This window comes from Natator depressus, chromosome 10, assembly GCF_965152275.1.
Source record: "Natator depressus isolate rNatDep1 chromosome 10, rNatDep2.hap1, whole genome shotgun sequence".
Lineage (NCBI taxonomy): Eukaryota > Metazoa > Chordata > Testudines > Cheloniidae > Natator > Natator depressus.
The window spans coordinates 339,494-357,777 of record NC_134243.1 but is presented as its reverse complement, the minus strand read 5'-3'; the positions used below and the strand labels follow the sequence as shown (position 1 = coordinate 357,777).

Sequence of the window (18,284 nt, the reverse complement as noted above, 5' to 3'; positions counted from 1 at the left end):
CTTCTCCCATCCCATCCCACTTTTACCAACACCATCCAAGTTCACACTCAGGCTCCTTCCTAGCAATTACTTCCCTCTCCCTCAGCTCCTCTGTTACCCCTGACTCCCCCAAGTCTTTGCATTGCTTCTCAGGTGTGTGGGAAATACAGTTATGTATTTTACTTTAAATGAATTATTAATATGCCTCGTAAGGAATCTATTTGTCAAAAAACATTGCCTGAATCTTTTTTGTTTTCTGTATGGTTACAGATATACTTACTGACAGGTATTTTGAAATAAATGACCAAAAATAATTGAAACTGGTGTGATTTGTATTGTGTTATTTTGACAAATAAAATAGGCAGAATTTTGCAGAATTTGAAAATACTGTGTACAGAATTTATTTTTTGTTTTGTTTTTTGGCACAGAATTCTCCCAGGAGTAACTCACTAGTAGTGACTCAACTAGAAGGTTGAAGTCAGGCTGAAATTGAAGATGAGAATGTAGGTCTGAGAGGCCTTTTGCAGTGACTGGGCAGTTTGTAAAATGGATATAAAATAGACACTAGTTATCTTGTACTTAGAATTAAATTGTACGCTCAAATATGACATTCTCAAGATCAGAAAAATTTAGAGTATTTTGTACATATGTAAGGGATGAACATTTTTAGTAAAGGACGGGAAATATGGGGAAAATTACAGTAGTGAAAATCCATCTTTGAGAAGATTCTGCTCTTAGGATATGCTTGTAGATAGCACCACAGCCCAGAAATCTATGGAAATTGACTATAAAACTCTACAAATCTATAAGTATTTACATGGGGAACAAATATTTAGTAATGGGCTCTTCAATCCAGCAGACAAAAGGTATAGCATAATCCAGTAGCTGAAACTTGAAGCTAGACAAATTCAGATGGGAAATAAGGTGTAAATTTTTAATGATGAGAGTAATTACTGAAACAGTTTACCAAGGGTCACAGTGGATTCTCCATCACCGGCAATTTTAAAATCAGGATTGGATGTTTTTGTAAAAGATCTGGTCTAGGAATTATTTTGGAGAAATTCTATGGCCTATGTCATACAGGAGATCAGACTAGATGATCACAGTGATCCCTTCTTACCTTGGAATCTGTGACTGTGGGTGGGGGTGGATTTCATCTTACTTTGGAACAGTTTATGTTTGTGTGTCAAAAGGATGGGCCCATGTACCTTCACAACAGTGAGGCAGCACATCTTCTGATTCATCTGCTTCCAGTTGGTCAGAAATGTCTTTTCAGTACTACCAATGGAGTGATTGAGAGCAAATAGTTTTTTATACAGTGATAGTTAAAGTTAGTATTTTACATATATACATTTTTATGCAGTGAAGAGTTGGTTACATGGGCTGATATTTAACCAGTTGATATGCAAGTAGTTAAAGGCAGCCATTATTACCATTTTATTAAACTTAGTTGTGTCTTTGGTCTCCTGCTGCATAAACAGTCCATATCCTTTCCAGACAAGGAGGCCATTGGTACAACTGGAGGACTCTATTTTGCTCTCTCCATGTCTGGATCCATCTCCAGGTCAGCCAAACCCAAGACCAATATGATCTCTCCCCCGCTTCCCCATGCTGAGGATCCCTGTAGTGAAATGATGACTCACCGGTGCGGTGCCTCCTGCAGGTCATCTGGGAATTAGCTCTTTTCCAGCGTACGGAGCATCCTCTGCAGGCTGGTGTCTCACCTGCTACTAAAGCCTGTGTCCCTCCCAGACCCCGGTGCCTCTTTACCTCGGGGTTCTGCTCCCAGCAGTACCCCCTTACTCTGGGTTTTCCCTCCCAGGGGAATCCCCAACCCTCTAAACCCACCTTGCCTCAGTGGCTACTGACAGGCATCATCTAGCCCCCTTTCCCTGGGGCGGACTGCAGTCTGTAATGGCCACTCATCATTGGAAAGGGGGTTGGACCAGCTGCCTCTGCCTATCCCCAGGCTGGACCTCTGTAGCCCCAGTATCTCTGTAGGCCTTCAACATGGCCTGAAGCCTGGGGTTTTACCATGCTGGAACTCCCCAGCACTGCTCCAGTTCAGGTACCTTCATCTCAGGCAGCTAGCCCTTCTCCCTCTATGGCTAGAGTGAGACTCCTCCATCTCCTGGCCCCACAGCCCTCTTGTCAGGGCCAGATGGGCCCTAATTGAGCTGGCCACAGCCGTGGCTGCTTCCCCAATCAGCCTAGTTTGTCTGCTTTCAATCCCTGTTCTCCAGGAGTGGGGCAGCTGCCCCACTACAATCCCCCTGGAGCAAAGAATTCCCCTCTGAATGCTACAGAGTTGTAGGCTCTGGAGGGTCCTCAGTTCACTACTCCTAAAACTATGCCTTCCTTTGTTCCCCTTCAACACAGATTACTTTGGTATAACCCTTTTTGTCAGGGTTTCGAGCTCCACCTTCTTTGTATTCTTAATGGGAACCATTGATATCCACTTTGTCCTTTCAGCACCTGTCCTCTATAGCCAACTAACCTTCCTGGGCAAGTTTCAGAGTGGTATCCGTGTTGTTCTTCCTGGGCAACACAGCTCTGGGGTCTGCAATCTAAGAGGCAAGTTCTTAGTGTTTCCCCACCATATTGTACTAACCCCAGTGAGATCAGCTTCTAAGCCTACCAAAGCACATCTGCCCCTTAGAAGTTGATTCCAAATTCTCAGGTAATTAAGAGCATGTTCCTGAGGAAGAGGCTATAAGCTACAATCGAAACAACTCCTCTTTTTCCCCAGAGGGTGTGGTAAAACATATCATTGATGTCACCCTGGAAAAGCTAAATCCTTCCCAGACTTGCTCACCAGAGTTGTGAATGCACTCAGTTTGATGCTTCCAGATGTCAAGAAAAGACTTGTAGATTAGTTGGCATCTTGGAACTGAATTTATTAGTCAGAGTGGCTGAAGTCTGTGGCTGCAGTGCTAAACAACCAGTGGGGCCCCTGGATGATCGAGATACAAAAGGAGCACTTAAAGACGATAAAGTAATCGTGGAGAAACTAAATGAATTCTTTGCTTCAGTCTTCACGGCTGAGGATGTTAGGGAGATTCCCAAACCTGAGCCGTCTGTTGTAAGTGACAAATCTGAGGAATTGTCACCGATTGAAGTGACAGTAGAGGAGGTTTTGAAATTAATTGAGAAACTTAACAGGAACAAGTCACCGGGACCAGACAGCATTCACCCAAGAGTTCTGAAAGAACTCAAATGTGAAATTGCAGAACTATTAAATATGGTTTGTAACCTGTCCTTTAAATCAGCTACTGCACCCAATGACTGGAAGATAGCTAATGTAAGGCCAATATTTAAGAAGGGCTCTAGAGGTGATTCTGGCAATTACAGACCGGTAAGTCTAATGTCAGTACTGGGCAAATTAGTTGAAACAATAGTAAAGAATAAAATTGTTAGACACATAGAAGAGCATAAATTGTGTGTCAACGTGGTTTCTGTAAAGGGAGATCATGTCTTACCAATCTGTTAGAGTTCTTTGAGGGGGTCAACAAATATGTGGACAAGGGGGATCCAGTGGACATAGTGTACTTAGATTTCCAGAAAGCCTTTGACAAGGCCCCTCATCACAGGCTCTTATGTAAATTAAGTTGTCATGGGATAAGAGGGAAGATTTCATGGATTGAGAACTGGTTAAAAGACAGGGAACAAAGGGTAGGAATAAATGGTAAATTTTCAGAATGGAGAGGGGTAACTAGTGGTGTTCCCCAAGGGTCAGTCCTAGGACCAATCCTATTCAACTTACTCATAAATGATCTGGAGAAAGGGGTAAACAGTGAGGTGGCAAAGCTTGCAGGTGATACTAAACTGCTCAAGATAGTTAAGACCAAAGCAGACTGTGAAGAACTTCAAAAAGATCTCACAAAACTAAGTGATTGGGCAACAAAATGGCAAATGAAATTTAATGTGGATAAATGTAAAGTAATGCACACTGGAAAAAATACCCCCAACTATACATACAATATGATGGAGGCTAAGTTAGCTACAACTAATCAGGAGAAAGATCTTGGGGTTGTCGTGGATAGTTCTCTGAAGACGTCCATGCAGTGTGCAGCGGCAGTCAAAAAAGCAAACGGGATGTTAGGAATCATTAAAAAAGGGATAGAGAATAAGACAGAGAATATCTTATTGTCCTTATATAAATCCATGGTACGCCCACATCTTGAATACTGCGTACAGATATGGTCCCGTTATTTCAAAAAAGATATACTGGCATTAGAAAAGGTTCAGAAAAGGGCAACTAAAATGATCAGGGGTTTGGAACGGGTCCCATATGAGGAGAGATTAAAGAGGCTAGGACTTTTCAGCTTGGAAAAGAGGAGACTAAGGGGGGATATGATAGAGGTATATAAGATCATGAGTGGTGTGGAGAAAGTGAATAAGGAAAAGTTATTTACTTGTTCCCATAATATAAGAACTAGGGGCCACCAAATTAAATTAATGGGTAGCAGGTTTAAAACAAATAAAAGGAAGTTCTTCTTCACTCAGTGCATAGTCAACCTGTGGAACTCCTTGCCTGAGGAGGTTGTGAAGGCGAGGAGTATAACAGGGTTTAAAAGAGAACTGGATAAATTCATGGAGATTAAGTCCATTAATGGCTATTATCCAGGATGGGTAAGGAATGGTGTCCCTAGCCTCTGTTTGTCAGAGGGTGGAGATGGATGGCAGGAGAGAGATCACTTGATCATTACGTGTTAAGTTCACTCCCTCTGGGGCACCTGGGATTGGCCACTGTCGGTAGACAGGATGCTGGGATGGATGGATCTTTGGTCTGACCCAGTATGGCCATTCTTATGTTCTTAGTCATCAATGAAGGTTTTATGGACATTGGACAAGGATTTACAAGTAGCACTAGTCTCAATCACGACAGCTTGTTAGAAGGCAGATGGATTACACTAAATCTCTCCTGAAGGGCTTGCTTTTCTTTTCTGCAACAAATGAAAAACTGGCGGTTGGAAAATTGCATAAAACGACCCCAAGCAATAGATGAATCAGAATGAAAAACCACCCTGGGAAGTTGGATCTTCTGCACCAGACATCAGATTCCTTTGTCACCTCTGCTGGCTCTATATGACTATAGTGAACCCCTATTTTACTAACCAATTGGAGACAGAGGAGTTCATAAAATCAAAAAGTTCATGAAATTGAACATTTCAAAATTACAGGAGGTAGAATGCATAAGTTGCAGTGTGGTGCCCTGCATCACTTTCTTCTTCTTCAAATTAGTGCAAATTTATTTCCACTGCATTGAAGATATTGGATGAGAAATAAAGGTCAATTTTTTCTTCTTCACTTTTGTTATGTGATTTTCCCAAACCCCTGATGAAGGATATTTGTATAACTGATTGTTTGTAAGACTGGTGTCCATCATATCGAGGTTGGACTGTAATATTCTGAAGACAAGATCCCCTTTTATTGAGCCATCTTCCTGAGGAGCTTAAGGAAGAGGGTGGAAGACTTGATGCCTGATTTATAAAAAGCAGAAGTATTCATTAAAATCTGCTTGTGATGCCTCAGGCACAGCCACTTGGGGACAGTAGTGACTGCAGACCAACAGATGAGCTGGCTGTCTAAAGTATTCTGGTTTGTCCATAAAAGGTGCAAGATAACCCATTTGAAGTGGCCTAGATCTCTTTAGTGTCTGCACAGATGAGACACAGGAGAAATTAAAGAATTCTAAGTCAATGTTGAGATCCCAGGCTCTTTATCAACAGCCCTTCAAAAGAAAAGCACCATTCAAATACCAGAAGATATCTCAGCCTTCTTATTTCAATAAGCAGACATCCAGATCCTGTAGGAAGAAGCACAGATCATCATCTATGACCTCATGGCCCTCTTTCTTTTCCAAACAGAATGTTTAAAGGTGAAGTTGATACCTGAACCAATTATTGGTTGTGTTTTTCCTCAACTCCCACTTCCCTATTTGGAGACCACTGTTCGTCTTTGAGGTGACGTGGAGTTGATAGTTTCTCCAGTATGGTACCACTCCATGCCTCCAAACCACCAACTTTCCTGTCCATCTCACAGGATCAGTAAAAGGTGTTTTCATCCTTTTGCAGTTTGGATCAATAGAATAGGTTTCTCAATATGTTGGGATTTGATTCCCATTTATTTTTTATCCCAGAGATGACAAGGGTTTTACCACCTTTCTTGACTTGAGAGCACTCAACATATTTATCCATGAATTCATGTTCAGCTTGAGGACCTTAGCCCCAGTAACTGCATTTTTAAAGCCGTGGGGTTGGTTTATATCTCTAAACCTCAGTTTTTACTCCCATATATCTATCAGGCCAGCCTGCAGGAAGAATCTTTGCTTCTCTGTCAAAGGATCAGCAGCAGCGCAAAGTTCTACTAATTGGCTTTTCTATTGCATACTGTGCCCAGGGCATTTATCAAGTGCAGCTCACTTGAGAGAACAGGGAAAATGCAAATGTCATCAAGGCGCAGTCCTCTCTGTAATCCAATCCTTATGTCTAAGGATAAACCAAGATCCAGTTTCACTCCATTTGCGGTTTGTGGGGGTGGTTATTTGTAATGTGGTAACCAGTGTGCTAAGTGCCATACAAACACACATGAGGACACAGTTCTTTTCCTGAGGAGCCATAAGATCCCAGTTATATAGGGTAGCTGTTGTACAACTTCAAAAATACTGAGTGCTAGCAATTCCCAGGGAGGTCATTGACTTCAAAAGGAACTGCTGGGTAACCAGGCCACTCATTTAGCCCCTGTAATAGAAAATCTTCATATGCAAAGCAACCTTATGAATATAGCTGTTATCTTTAACTCTTGCATTTCCTGAGTTTCATTTTACTCCACAACTTTGTTGCATTAAGCTTTTTATTGTCATTAATAATTGATCTCTTTTGGCACTAGTACAGTACAGTCAAGATCAGAACCCCATTGTGCTGGGCAGTGTATAAACTCACAGGGAGACATAGGGAAGGTTAAGCGGTGATTTGATCATAATCTAAAAATATCTATGTGAGGAACAAAATTTAGAAATGAAATTCCTTCAATCTATCAGAGAACACTATAACACGATCCTGTGGCTGAAAGCTGAAGCTAGGCAAATTCAGACTGGAAATAAGGCATACGTTTTTAACAGCGAGGGTAATTAACCATTAGAACAATTTATCAAGGGTTATGGTGGATTATCCATCACTGACAGTTTTTAAATCAACACTGTATATTTTCCTAAAAGATGTGCTCTAATTCAGACAGGAATAACTCAGGGAAGTCTTCTGGCCTATGTTACACAGGAGGACAGACTAGACATCACAATGATCCCTTTTGGCTTTTTAGTTCATGAAGAATGACTATCATCAATTTTAATCATTATTTAAATCAGCAAGCAGAAAATCTCTGTGTTAAATCACTGATTTTAAACATGTTCTGCATTTGTACCTTTTAGTTATTTTCCTAAAGAAAAGTTGAGCCTCATAACCATTAAAACAAGCTGATTTGAAATAAATATAGCTTTTACACTGAATTTGGTGCTTCTTTTTGCAAACCAGGAAGATACAGTATATTTATACATATTTATTTAAGCACTTATATAGTTTAACTTAAATTTATTCAGATTCTTAGTTTTTATAGCTATACCTCTTCAATTTTTTAGTTTAATTTAAATGATTTTAATAGACTAAAGTGAGTTTAGGCCTTAAAATAAATTTCAAATTGACACTCTAATTTTAAATAGGTTTACTTTTAACAATAAGCCTGTATTCAAATTAAATTCAACAAATTTAAAAAAAAAATTTAAATAAATTTTTTGATCCACCCTGAGTGAGGATGACAACAATTGGAACAAACTTTGTAGATCAGAAACCTGAGGAATTATAGATGCTGTAAAAGTCACGGCTGACGTACAGTAGAAAGGCCTACAAACAGTAAATCTTGCTGTATTGTACTAGTTAACATGTAAAGTTCATTTTAATTCATTTTAATATCTTCATTTTTGCTATTAGTTTAACCCCTCTCCTGACTATTCTTGCCAGCCTGTCCCCAAGGAGATTTGTCCCTCTTAGAATTATAGAATATCAGGGTTGGAAGGGACCTCAGGAGGTCATCTAGTCCAACCCCCTGCTCAAAGCAGGACCGATCCCCAATTAAATCATCCCAGCCAGGGCTTTGTCAAGCCTGACCTTAAAAACTTCTAAGGAAGGAGATTCCACCAACCTCCCTAGGTAACGCATTCCAGTGCTTCACCACCCTCCTAGTGAAAAAGTTGTTCCTAATATCCAACCTAAACCTCCCCCACTGCAACTTGAGACCATTACTCCTCGTTCTGTCATCTGCTACCACTGAGAACAGTCTAGATCCATCCTCTTTGGAACCCCCTTTCAGGTAGTTGAAAGCAGCTATCAAATCCCCCCCTTATTCTTCTCTTCCGCAGACTAAACAATCCCAGTTCCCTCAGCCTCTCCTCTTAAGTCATGTGTTCCAGTCCCCTAATCATTTTTGTTGCCCTTCGCTGGACTCTTTCCAATTTTTCCACATCCTTGTAGTGTGAGGCCCAAAACTGGACACAGTACTCCAGATGAGGCCTCACCAATGTCGAATAGAGGGGAACGATCACATCCCTCGATCTGCTGGCAATGCCCCTACATATACATCCCAAAATGCCATTGGCCTTCTTGGCAACAAGGGCACACGGTTGACTCATAGCCAGCTTCTCGTCCACTGTAACCCCTAGGTCCTTTTCTGCAGAACTGCTGCCGAGCCATTCGGTCCCTAGTCTGTAGCGGTGCATTGGATTCTTCCCTCCTAAGTGCAGGACTCTGCACTTGTCCTTGTTGAACCTCATCAGATTTCTTTTGGCCCAATCCTCTAATTTGTCTAGGGCCCTCTGTACCCTATCCCTACCCTCCAGCGTATTTACCTCTCCTCCCAGTTTAGTGTCATCTGCAAACTTGCTGAGGGTGAAATCCACGCCATCCTCCAGATCATTTATGAAAATATTGAACAAAACCGGCCCAAGGACCGACCCTTGGGGCACTCCACTTGATACCGACTGCCAACTAGACATGGAGCCATTGATCACTACCCGTTGAGCCCGACAATCTAGCCAGCTTTCTATCCACCTTATAGTCCATTCATCCAGCCCATACTTCTTTAACTTGCTGGCAAGAATACTGTGGGAGACCTTGTCAAAAGCTTTGCTAAAGTCAAGGAACAACACGTCCACTGCTTTCCCCTCATCCACAGAGCCAGTTATCTCATCATAGAAGGCAATTAGATTAGTCAGGCAGGACTTGCCCTTGGTGAATCCATGCTGACTGTCCCTGATCACTTTCCTCTCCTCTAAGTGCTTCAGAATTGATTCCTTGATGACCTGTTCCATGATTTTTCCAGGGACTGAGGTGAGGCTGACTGGCCTGTAGTTCCCAGGATCCTCCTTCTTCCCTTTTTTAAAGATGGGCACTACATTAGCCTTTTTCCAGTTGTCCGGAACCTCCCCCGCTCGCCATGAGTTTTCAAAGATAATGGCCAATGGCTCCGCAATCACATCCGCCAACTCCTTTAGCACTCTCGCATGCAGCGCATCTGGCCCCATGGACTTGTGCTCGTCCAGCTTTTCTACATAGTCCCAAACCACTTCTTTCTCCACAGAGGGCTGGTCACCTCCTCCCCATGCTGTGCTGCCCAGTGCAGTAGTCGGGGATCTGACCTCGTTCATGAAGACAGGCAAAAAAAGCATTGAGTACATTAGCTTTTTCCACATCCTCTGTCACTAGGTTGCCTCCCTCATTCAGTAAGGGAGGCAACCTAGTGACATTCACTTTCCTTGACTTTCTTCTTGTTGCTAACGTACCTGGAGAAACCCTTCTTGTTACTCTTAACATCTCTTGCTAGGCGCACCTCCAGGTGTAATTTGGCTGTCCTGATTTCACTCCTGCATGCCCGAGCAATATTTTTATACTCTTCCCTGGTCTTTTGTCCAATCTTCCACTTCTTGTAAGCTTCTTTTTTGTGTTTAAGATCAGCAAGGATTTCACTGTGAAGCCAAGCTGGTCTCCTGCCATATTTACTATTCTTTCTACACATCGGAATGGTTTGTCCCTGTAATCTCAATAAGGATTCTTTAAAATACAGCCAGCTCTCCTGGACTCCGTTCCCCCTCATGTTGTTCTCCCAGGGGATCCTGTCCATCAGTTCCCTGAGGGAGTCAAAGTCTGCTTTTCTGAAGTCCAGGGTCCGTATTCTCCTGCTCTCCTTTCTTCCCTGTGTCAGGATCCTGAACTCGACCAGGATCAAGCGGAGCTCTGCCCCTAGTTGGTTCCTCCAGCACTTCCATCAGGAAATTGTCCCCTACGCTTTCCAAAAACTTCCTGGATTGTCTGTGCACCGCTGTATTGCTCTCCCAGCAGATATCAGGGTGATTGAAGTCTCCCATGAGAACCAGGGCCTGCGATCTAGTAACTTCCGTGAGTTGCCGGAAGAAAGCATCATCCACCTCATCCCCCTGGTCCGGTGGTCTATAGCAGACTCCCACCACGACATCACCCTTGTTGCTCACACTTCTAAACTTAATCCAGAGACTCTCTGGTTTTTCTGCAGTTTCATACTGGAGCTCTGAGCAGTCATACTGCTCCCTTACATACAGTGCAACTCCCCCACCTTTTCTGCCCTGCCTGTCCTTCCTGAACAGTTTATATCCATCCATGACAGTACTCCAGTCATGTGAGTTATCCCACCAAGTCTCTGTTATTCTGATCACATCATAATTCCTTGCCTGTGCCAGGACTTCCAGTTCTCCCTGCTTGTTTCCCAGGCTTCTCTTCTGCTGAGGTGGAGGCCATCCAAGCTATACAGCACCCTAGTTAGTGATTGTATTATGGCAATGAGTTCTGAAGACTGCATTGCGTAGGTTCTTGTTTTTAAAGTGCTCCCTCTTATCATTTTAAAACTTTCTCCCTGTTGGTTTCATGCCCCCCCTCCACCACCCCATATTGAGTGAGAGTGAATATTTACCTGCTCTGCCTTCTATATACCATCTATAACATATGCCATGATCATGTCCTCTTTTAGTCAATTTAATTTGTATTGGGCATGTTTATAGCTTGCTGTTACTCATTCATCAGATGTTTCTCTTGGATTTTATTAGTATGGATAAGTTTTATCTAAATGCATATATTTTATAAATGTGCTATTTTTGACATACCTATCCATAACATATCTTTAACTATATAGAATTTTTAACCAAAAAAAAAAAATCTTACTTATGAGCTTGGCTCACAGAGGTGAGTATGGCTAGAGCTTATCAAACATTACCTGGTCTCTGCATGGCTTAACTACGGTTCATTGACAGCGTAGTTATTTTCTGTAATGTAGTAATGGTCATATCTTGAGCAATTTTACAGTCTATGGTGTTTTAAAAAAAAATCAATATTTTCTACAAAATAGTTATCCCTTCACTTAATTCCTTTTTGAAGACCGCATACATTTTTTCCATCATGTATAATCATTTGTTCTCAGTTTCGTTATGGAGAGCTGTTGTCATTTTTTGTAGTCAAGGTTGTGTCTAGTTTTCCATTAAACCCAAAGTACACCTGCAGCTTCACCAGAACAAAATCAATCTGCCTGAAAATTCACCTGCATAAACTTCTGCCTTGTGAGACTCCTTTTTTAAAAAAAGCTTAGGTGTAATTAGGGAAGGTGTTCATCATTTGTTAGTTTGAATAATCAGAGCTTTACAAGCCTACCAGGAGTGTATGCTTGGATTCTTATGAGGGTTGCCTGCCCTTGATCCTAGTTGGAGGCTCCATCTTCCATATCGTGCTGGACTGTAAGCAGTTTGGGGCAGTTACTGTTGTTTTATTGTGTGTGTGTGTGTGTGGAACCCCTACTACAATAGGGCCCTTATCCCATATTGAGGCCCCCAGGCATTACAAATAATAAATAAAAATAGTCTGACTATTTGGTGTCTTGATAGCTCCATCTTAGCCCTTCCTTTGTGCCTGCGTTCCCCTCCCTTAGTCTCTTGCTGGCTTCAAGAAGGAGAGGTCGGTATATGGTATTTTAGATCTTTGTCAGGGCCTGGGTGGTTATGGGGAAAGGTGTCTGCTAATCTATTCCCTCCTCCATCCTCTTCCCCCCCCCCCTTTTTTTTTTTTTGGCAAGGTCCTACCCTACAAATAGCTCTAGTGCCTATCTGTTCTGCAGTTTACAGCATTCCCGAGCAGAAGAATGAAATTCACTTGATTCTTGAATTTCTTGCAGCCTACAAAGTACTGAATAGCATTAGTGAAACTGACCAGTTTTGTAAACTTTACCATGCTGCTTAAAACATTGGAGCTGTCTGCTGTCTTGGGAAAGCAACACTGCATTGATCACATGGGTTCACATTTGGAATGCTATCTTTTAAAATGGAAATTTAAGTTCTGGAAGTATTGATTCAGGTCTCCTTAGCCCTGGTCTACACTAGGACTTTAGGTCGAATTTAGCAGCTTTAAATCGATGTAAACCTGCACCTGTCCACACGATGAAGCCCTTTATTTCGACTTAAAGGGCTCTTAAAATCGATTTCCTTACTCCACCCCTGACAAGTGGATTAGCGCTTAAATTGGCCTTGCCAGGTCGAATTTGGGGTACTGTGGACACAATTCGACGGTACTGGCCTCTGGGAGCTATCCCAGAGTGCTCCATTGTGACTGCTCTGGACAGCACTCTCAACTCAGATGCACGATTGTTTGCCGTTGCTCTGACGCAGGGAGGGGCGACTGACGACACGGCTTACAGGGTTGGCTTACAGGGAGCTAAAATCAACAAAGGGGGTGGCTTTACATCAAGGAGTATTTCAGGCAGGACTTCACGGAGGGTTCCAATAAGAAATGGTGCACCTAAGTTATTGTTCTTATTGGAACAAGGAGGTTAGTCTGGCCTCTGATTGATACATGGTTAGATTTACCTCGCTGCACCCTCTCTGTGAGTGACTGCAGTGTGACCTAGGAATGAGTCCCCTAGACGGGAGGCTGGGGGGGGGTGTGTGTGTGCGCAAATGAGTACAAAACAAATCTGGTCTCTTTTTTGTTTTGATACACTATATCTATCTTTTACATCTTTGGCTGGTAGCAGACGGTGCAGAAGGACTGCATGCCATCCACATCTCATGGCTGCTCGGCAGAAGATGGTACAATAGGACTGCTAGCCAACCTCATCTCTTGCCTGCCCGGCAGAAGATGATGCAATAGGACTGCTAGCAATCCGTATCACCTGCCTGCTCACCATAAGATGGTTCAATAGGACTGACTGCAGGACTAAAGAGAATGACCTGATCAAGTCACTCCAAATTTAGTCCCTGCGCCCATGTCTGCCCAGGCGCTCCTGATTGACCTCACACAGGCGACCAGGAGCACCTCGGACATGACGATGACAGCTACCAGTCCTAGTGCACCGTCTGCTGCCACAAGGCAATGGGTTGCTGCTGCTGTGTAGCAATGCAGTACCGCGTCTGCCAGCACCCAGGAGACATATGGTGACAGTGAGCTGAGCGGGCTCCATGCTTGCCGTGGTATGGCGTCTGCACAGGTAACTCAGGAAAAAAGGCGCAAAATGATTGTCTGCCCTTGCTTTCACGGAGGGAGGGAGGGAACGGGGGCCTGACGATATGTACCCAGAATTCCAATGGGGAGCGGAGACTGCGGGAACTGTGGGATAGCTACCCACAGTGCAATGCAATGCTCCGGAAGTCGACTCTAGTCTCGGTACTGTGGAAGCACTCCACTGAGTTAATGCACTTAATGCACTTAGAGCATTTTCTGTGGGGACACACACACTCGAATATATAAAACCGATTTCTAAAAACCGACTTCTATAAATTCGACCTAATTTCGTAGTGTAGACATACCCTTAGTCCTCTGACTGGGAGTAAGAACGACCATACTGGGTCAGATCAAAGGTCCATCTAGCCCAGTATCCTGTCTTCCAACAGTGGCCAATGCCAGGTACCCCAGAGGGAATGAACAGAACCGGTAATCATCAAGTGATCTCTGCCGCCCATTCCCAGCTTCTGGCAAACAGGCTAGAGACACCATCCCTGCCCATCCTGGCTAATAGCCATTGATGGACCTATCCTCCATGAATTTATTTAGTTCTTTTTTGAACCCTATTATAGTCAATGTTTCCTAATGTCTCTTCAAGTGAAATTCTCAAGCTTTGTTCGCTATCCCACAGAACACTACTGGCCATACTGTAAACATGTAATCCAAACATTAGTACCTGATCCTCATGTGTCTACATGGATCATAGGCCACATCTTTCGGATTGCTCTCTGAATGTAGTTCACAAGCAACCTTTCCTCAGTCCACTACCATACTCCACCCCGTGATGTCCCCTTGTATCTGAAACAGGCTGGAAGGAGGGGTTTTAGGTATATCAACCTACAACAAAAGATTAAACTACTGTATTGTAAATTATATATGCAGTTGAAGGCCTTGAGAGTGGGGGGTTGTTTCTTTTTGTTTTTCATTCCCACTATACTCCTGGGGGAATTCTGCACCAAAAAATTATGTGCACAATATTTTAAAATTCTGCATTTTTATTTGTCAAAATAACACAATGTAATCATGCCATTTTCAATTATTTTGGTAATTTATTACAAAATATTGTCAGCAAGTATGTCTGTGACAATACAGATGAAAAAAAGATTCAGGAAATGTTTCTTGACAAATAGAGTCCTTACTAGGCATATTAACACAGAACTCTGAGTAATAAATTATTTAAATTACAAAACAAAAATGTATTTCCAGCACCCTCTCAGAAGTAGTGCAAAGGCTTGTGGGAGAGTCAGGGGTAACGGAGGAGCTGAGGAACAGGGAAATAATTGCTGGGAAGGAGCCTGAGAATGAACCGGAGGGTTGTTGGGGGTGGGTTGGAGAAGTATGGAAGAGTTTTTTGGGACAGTGGTGCGGGGGAAATGTTAGGGAATTGGAGAGCCTCCCCCATGCAGACCCTGGCTGACCCTAAGCCTCTCCCTTTCAGTCAGGCGCATCTGTCCCTGTCCCCTTTTGTCCCTTCATCCTCCTCCCTTTCAACTCCTGGCTCAAAGTTGTCAGCTACTTTGCCCCTACCCTAGTCTGTCGTCCCCCGCCCCCCGCACTAGTCCTGAACCCCAGACTCTAGCCGTGGGGCCACGTGATCCAGCCCCAGTGACTACTGGCCCCAACTTCACCTCCCTCTGCCCCCACACGCACATTGCCCCAGCCCCACTGCGTCCTCCAGGCCCAGTCGCTGGCTTCACAGCTGCAGGGCTCCAGTCTCCAGACTCACCCCCCTTCACCTCCCCTTCACCTCTGGCTCCCAGCTGCCCCCATACCCACCTCCCCATCCAGGGCTTAATTTGTCCCCCAGCTTGCAAGGGCTGAGTAAGTCTGTTGTGAAAAGTGATATATGTATGTTTGTTAATATCACTTTTTACTGCCTCCCTGCTAGCTAGCAACTCTGCTGCTGTGAAAAGTAATATTAACAAAATACAAATATTACCTTTCACAGAAATACACTTACTAACTAGCAAGTCTTAAAAAAAAAAAAAACACACACACACACACACAACCAGAAAAAAAGCAAAAGAGACGACAACAAAAAGGGACAAGAACATGCAAAACACATTATTTGTTTCAATTCTGTTTAAGTCCAGTAAGGAACAGAGAAAACTGTACATTATTTTTATTATTAAGTCTGTGAAAAAACCCTACATAAATAAATTACAATTATATGGACATGTGTATGTGCATATTTATTTGTTTTTCCTTAAGTAATTGAGTATTTTAGGAAAAATTGTCAGAGCAGCCAACAGCACTTGTTGGTGGCCACACTCTGAGGCCATGAAAGCATTTCTTGTGAGAACCTGTGCCCTAATGTAATTTAACTGGTTAACTGTAGATTTTTAAGTGTGTGTGTGTGTGTGTGTGTGTGTGTAACTGACCACACCAGTCTATTGGGCATTTAATCCACTGAGTTTTCTTGGCTGTTGTTGGTTTGTTTTTGTTTTGTTTTTTTTTAACAGGATGAAACAGGTGCCTATTTAATAGACAGAGACCCGACCTACTTTGGGCCAGTGCTGAACTATCTCAGACATGGAAAACTCGTTATTAACAAGGACCTAGCAGAGGAAGGTAGGACTTAAACCAAATCCCTTGTTTACTTTACTCTTTCGCAGTATTGTAATTGCCGTGAAAACCACAAAAGAGAAGTGGGCTTGCCTGTAGAAGGAAGGTCTTATTAAATCAATTTCCATTTTCATTTTTGAGTTACACTGCAGACAAATCTCTACAGCATTCTACCATGCCTCAGACAAAACTGAGTAGCTTAAGACTGGTTAGTGCTGTCCATAGACCTGAGTTTGATTCTTGACCTTGCTCCATGAGCTGGAAACACTGTTAGGAGGCGCACATTCAGTCATGGTAATTAGGTGCCTTGTATCATTTAACGTTGACAGCCCTACGTCTTTCTTACAGTACTGGTGGTCTTGAAAGAAAGACCCTTCCAGTATTCTTAAGGATAGCTGTGAAATGAGGTGTTGAAGATGTAAAGCAAGAAAAAACAAGTGAGGGCTGGGATCTTCTGAGATGTGGACTACACCAATTAGGGGACACTCTTTCTGAATCCACTCCTTCATGGGCCCCAATTCATATCCATGTGATGGGGTACAACCTGGACTGTGGCACTGCTGAGCCCTCTGTCCCCCCAACTTGAGGTATTCCTCTCACACTGATGCTGTGTCAAACCACAAACCTCTGATTGGCCCTGCAATTACACAGACATCCACAGGCAGGGGCACTCTCAACTGTGTTACATCAATGATCTCCCCGCCACTAATGTACCATCAATACGGAGGCTCCAGTCAATTCTCCCCAGTCTTGCACACCAGAACTGTACGGTTTTGCACTGGTCAGAAATAGTCACAGAAGTTAGAAAATGTGTATCTTCTGTCTATCCCCGAGAGGGGGCCACTGCAGAATTATTCTGTCTCCCTTCTAGGAATTTGTCCCAGTCTAATGTTAAGTATCCTAAGCAATGGGATTCCCACCACCTCCTTTGAAAGACTATTCCACTTTTTATCCCATTACTTTTAATTACCTGATGATAGTATTTGCACTTGTCAGAAATTACGTCCTTGACCAACAGGGGCAATTCTAGGCTTCCCTGTAAATTTTCTGGTATCATCCAGATTAACCATTTGTTTGTGCATTGATTGAATCTTATGTTATTGAAACTAAATTGAGAGGAGATGGGAGGACTGAGAGATGATACAAAAGGGAACTAGAGAGGTTAGAAACATGAGTAGGAAATAACCAAATTTAAATTTAAAATTGGGAAAATATTGTGAAACACACACGCTCAATATGAGGCAGAAAGCAGGGAATGCTGAAAGTGAGAATGGACAGCACTCTGTACATGAGACTGCAGTGTGGTGTTGGCAGCCAAGAAAAAAGGCCTCTGTGAGCAACGTTGGGGCATAAGACAATCTCTAACTAATGGTGGTTAGGAAGAAGCTTTTCCTGTGGCCTGGTTATTCCATAGCTGCCTTCTGCAGAATGTTTTGGACCTTTCTCTGAAGCAACTGGGACTGTTCACAGACTGGATTTAGATGAACCCTGGTCTGATCTGGAATGACATTTATTGTGTTTCTGTGTTTAAGGGATACTCTATTAGAAAATCAATTTTTTTTATTGGGCCATTTCTAAAAGTATATGTGTCCCTTTAAAAACACTTCATTAATTGTGTTTGTACTTCGAGCCTAGAATAAGTTTCCTGAAATGGCCTTGTAAAGTTTTTCTGGGTTTGGTTCTAGGACAGTTCTTCAGAATGAACTAAACGATGAATTACATGTGAGTGAAGGAAGTGAGACCTATTCATCTTGTTCAAGCAGCTGCTCACGAGGCAAACTGTTTCCCATGTAGTGAAAGAGATCCTCCAAGAAACTGTCTAGGAGTCCTTGGCTTGCACTCTTTGTTTACACTGTCTTTTCAAACATAATTGTTTCTTCTCGTAGGTGTACTAGAAGAAGCTGAATTCTACAACATCACGTCACTTATAAAATTGGTAAAGGACAAAATAAGAGAGAGAGACAGCAAAATCTCACAGGTGAGGCCATTTCCTAACACACCTTCCTAATTCTGACATAAGAGTTCTCATTTGTCATACCCCTGCTGATGTTGAGTAGGTGCTTTTTTCACTCACCATTTCCCTAACAAGATTTGGGATTGTGGCTTCAGCTCTGCTGACTAAGGACAGAAACAACTGAATGCTGGTGCCCTGCAGTACCCGGTGACCTGCATGATGCC

General features: G+C 42.8%; 1 protein-coding gene across 9 annotated transcripts in view; it reads left to right on the top strand.

Moving 5' to 3' along the window:
- Positions 1-18,284, top strand: part of PDPK1 (3-phosphoinositide dependent protein kinase 1) — a 157,759-nt gene that overhangs the window by 101,582 nt on the left and 37,893 nt on the right. For all 9 annotated transcript variants that reach the window (XM_074964912.1, XM_074964908.1, XM_074964914.1 and 6 more), the window contains 2 exons: positions 16,004-16,112; positions 17,993-18,084. In XM_074964912.1, coding sequence (XP_074821013.1) covers positions 16,004-16,112; positions 17,993-18,084 — 201 coding nt within the window. The remainder of the gene's footprint in view (positions 1-16,003; positions 16,113-17,992; positions 18,085-18,284) is intronic.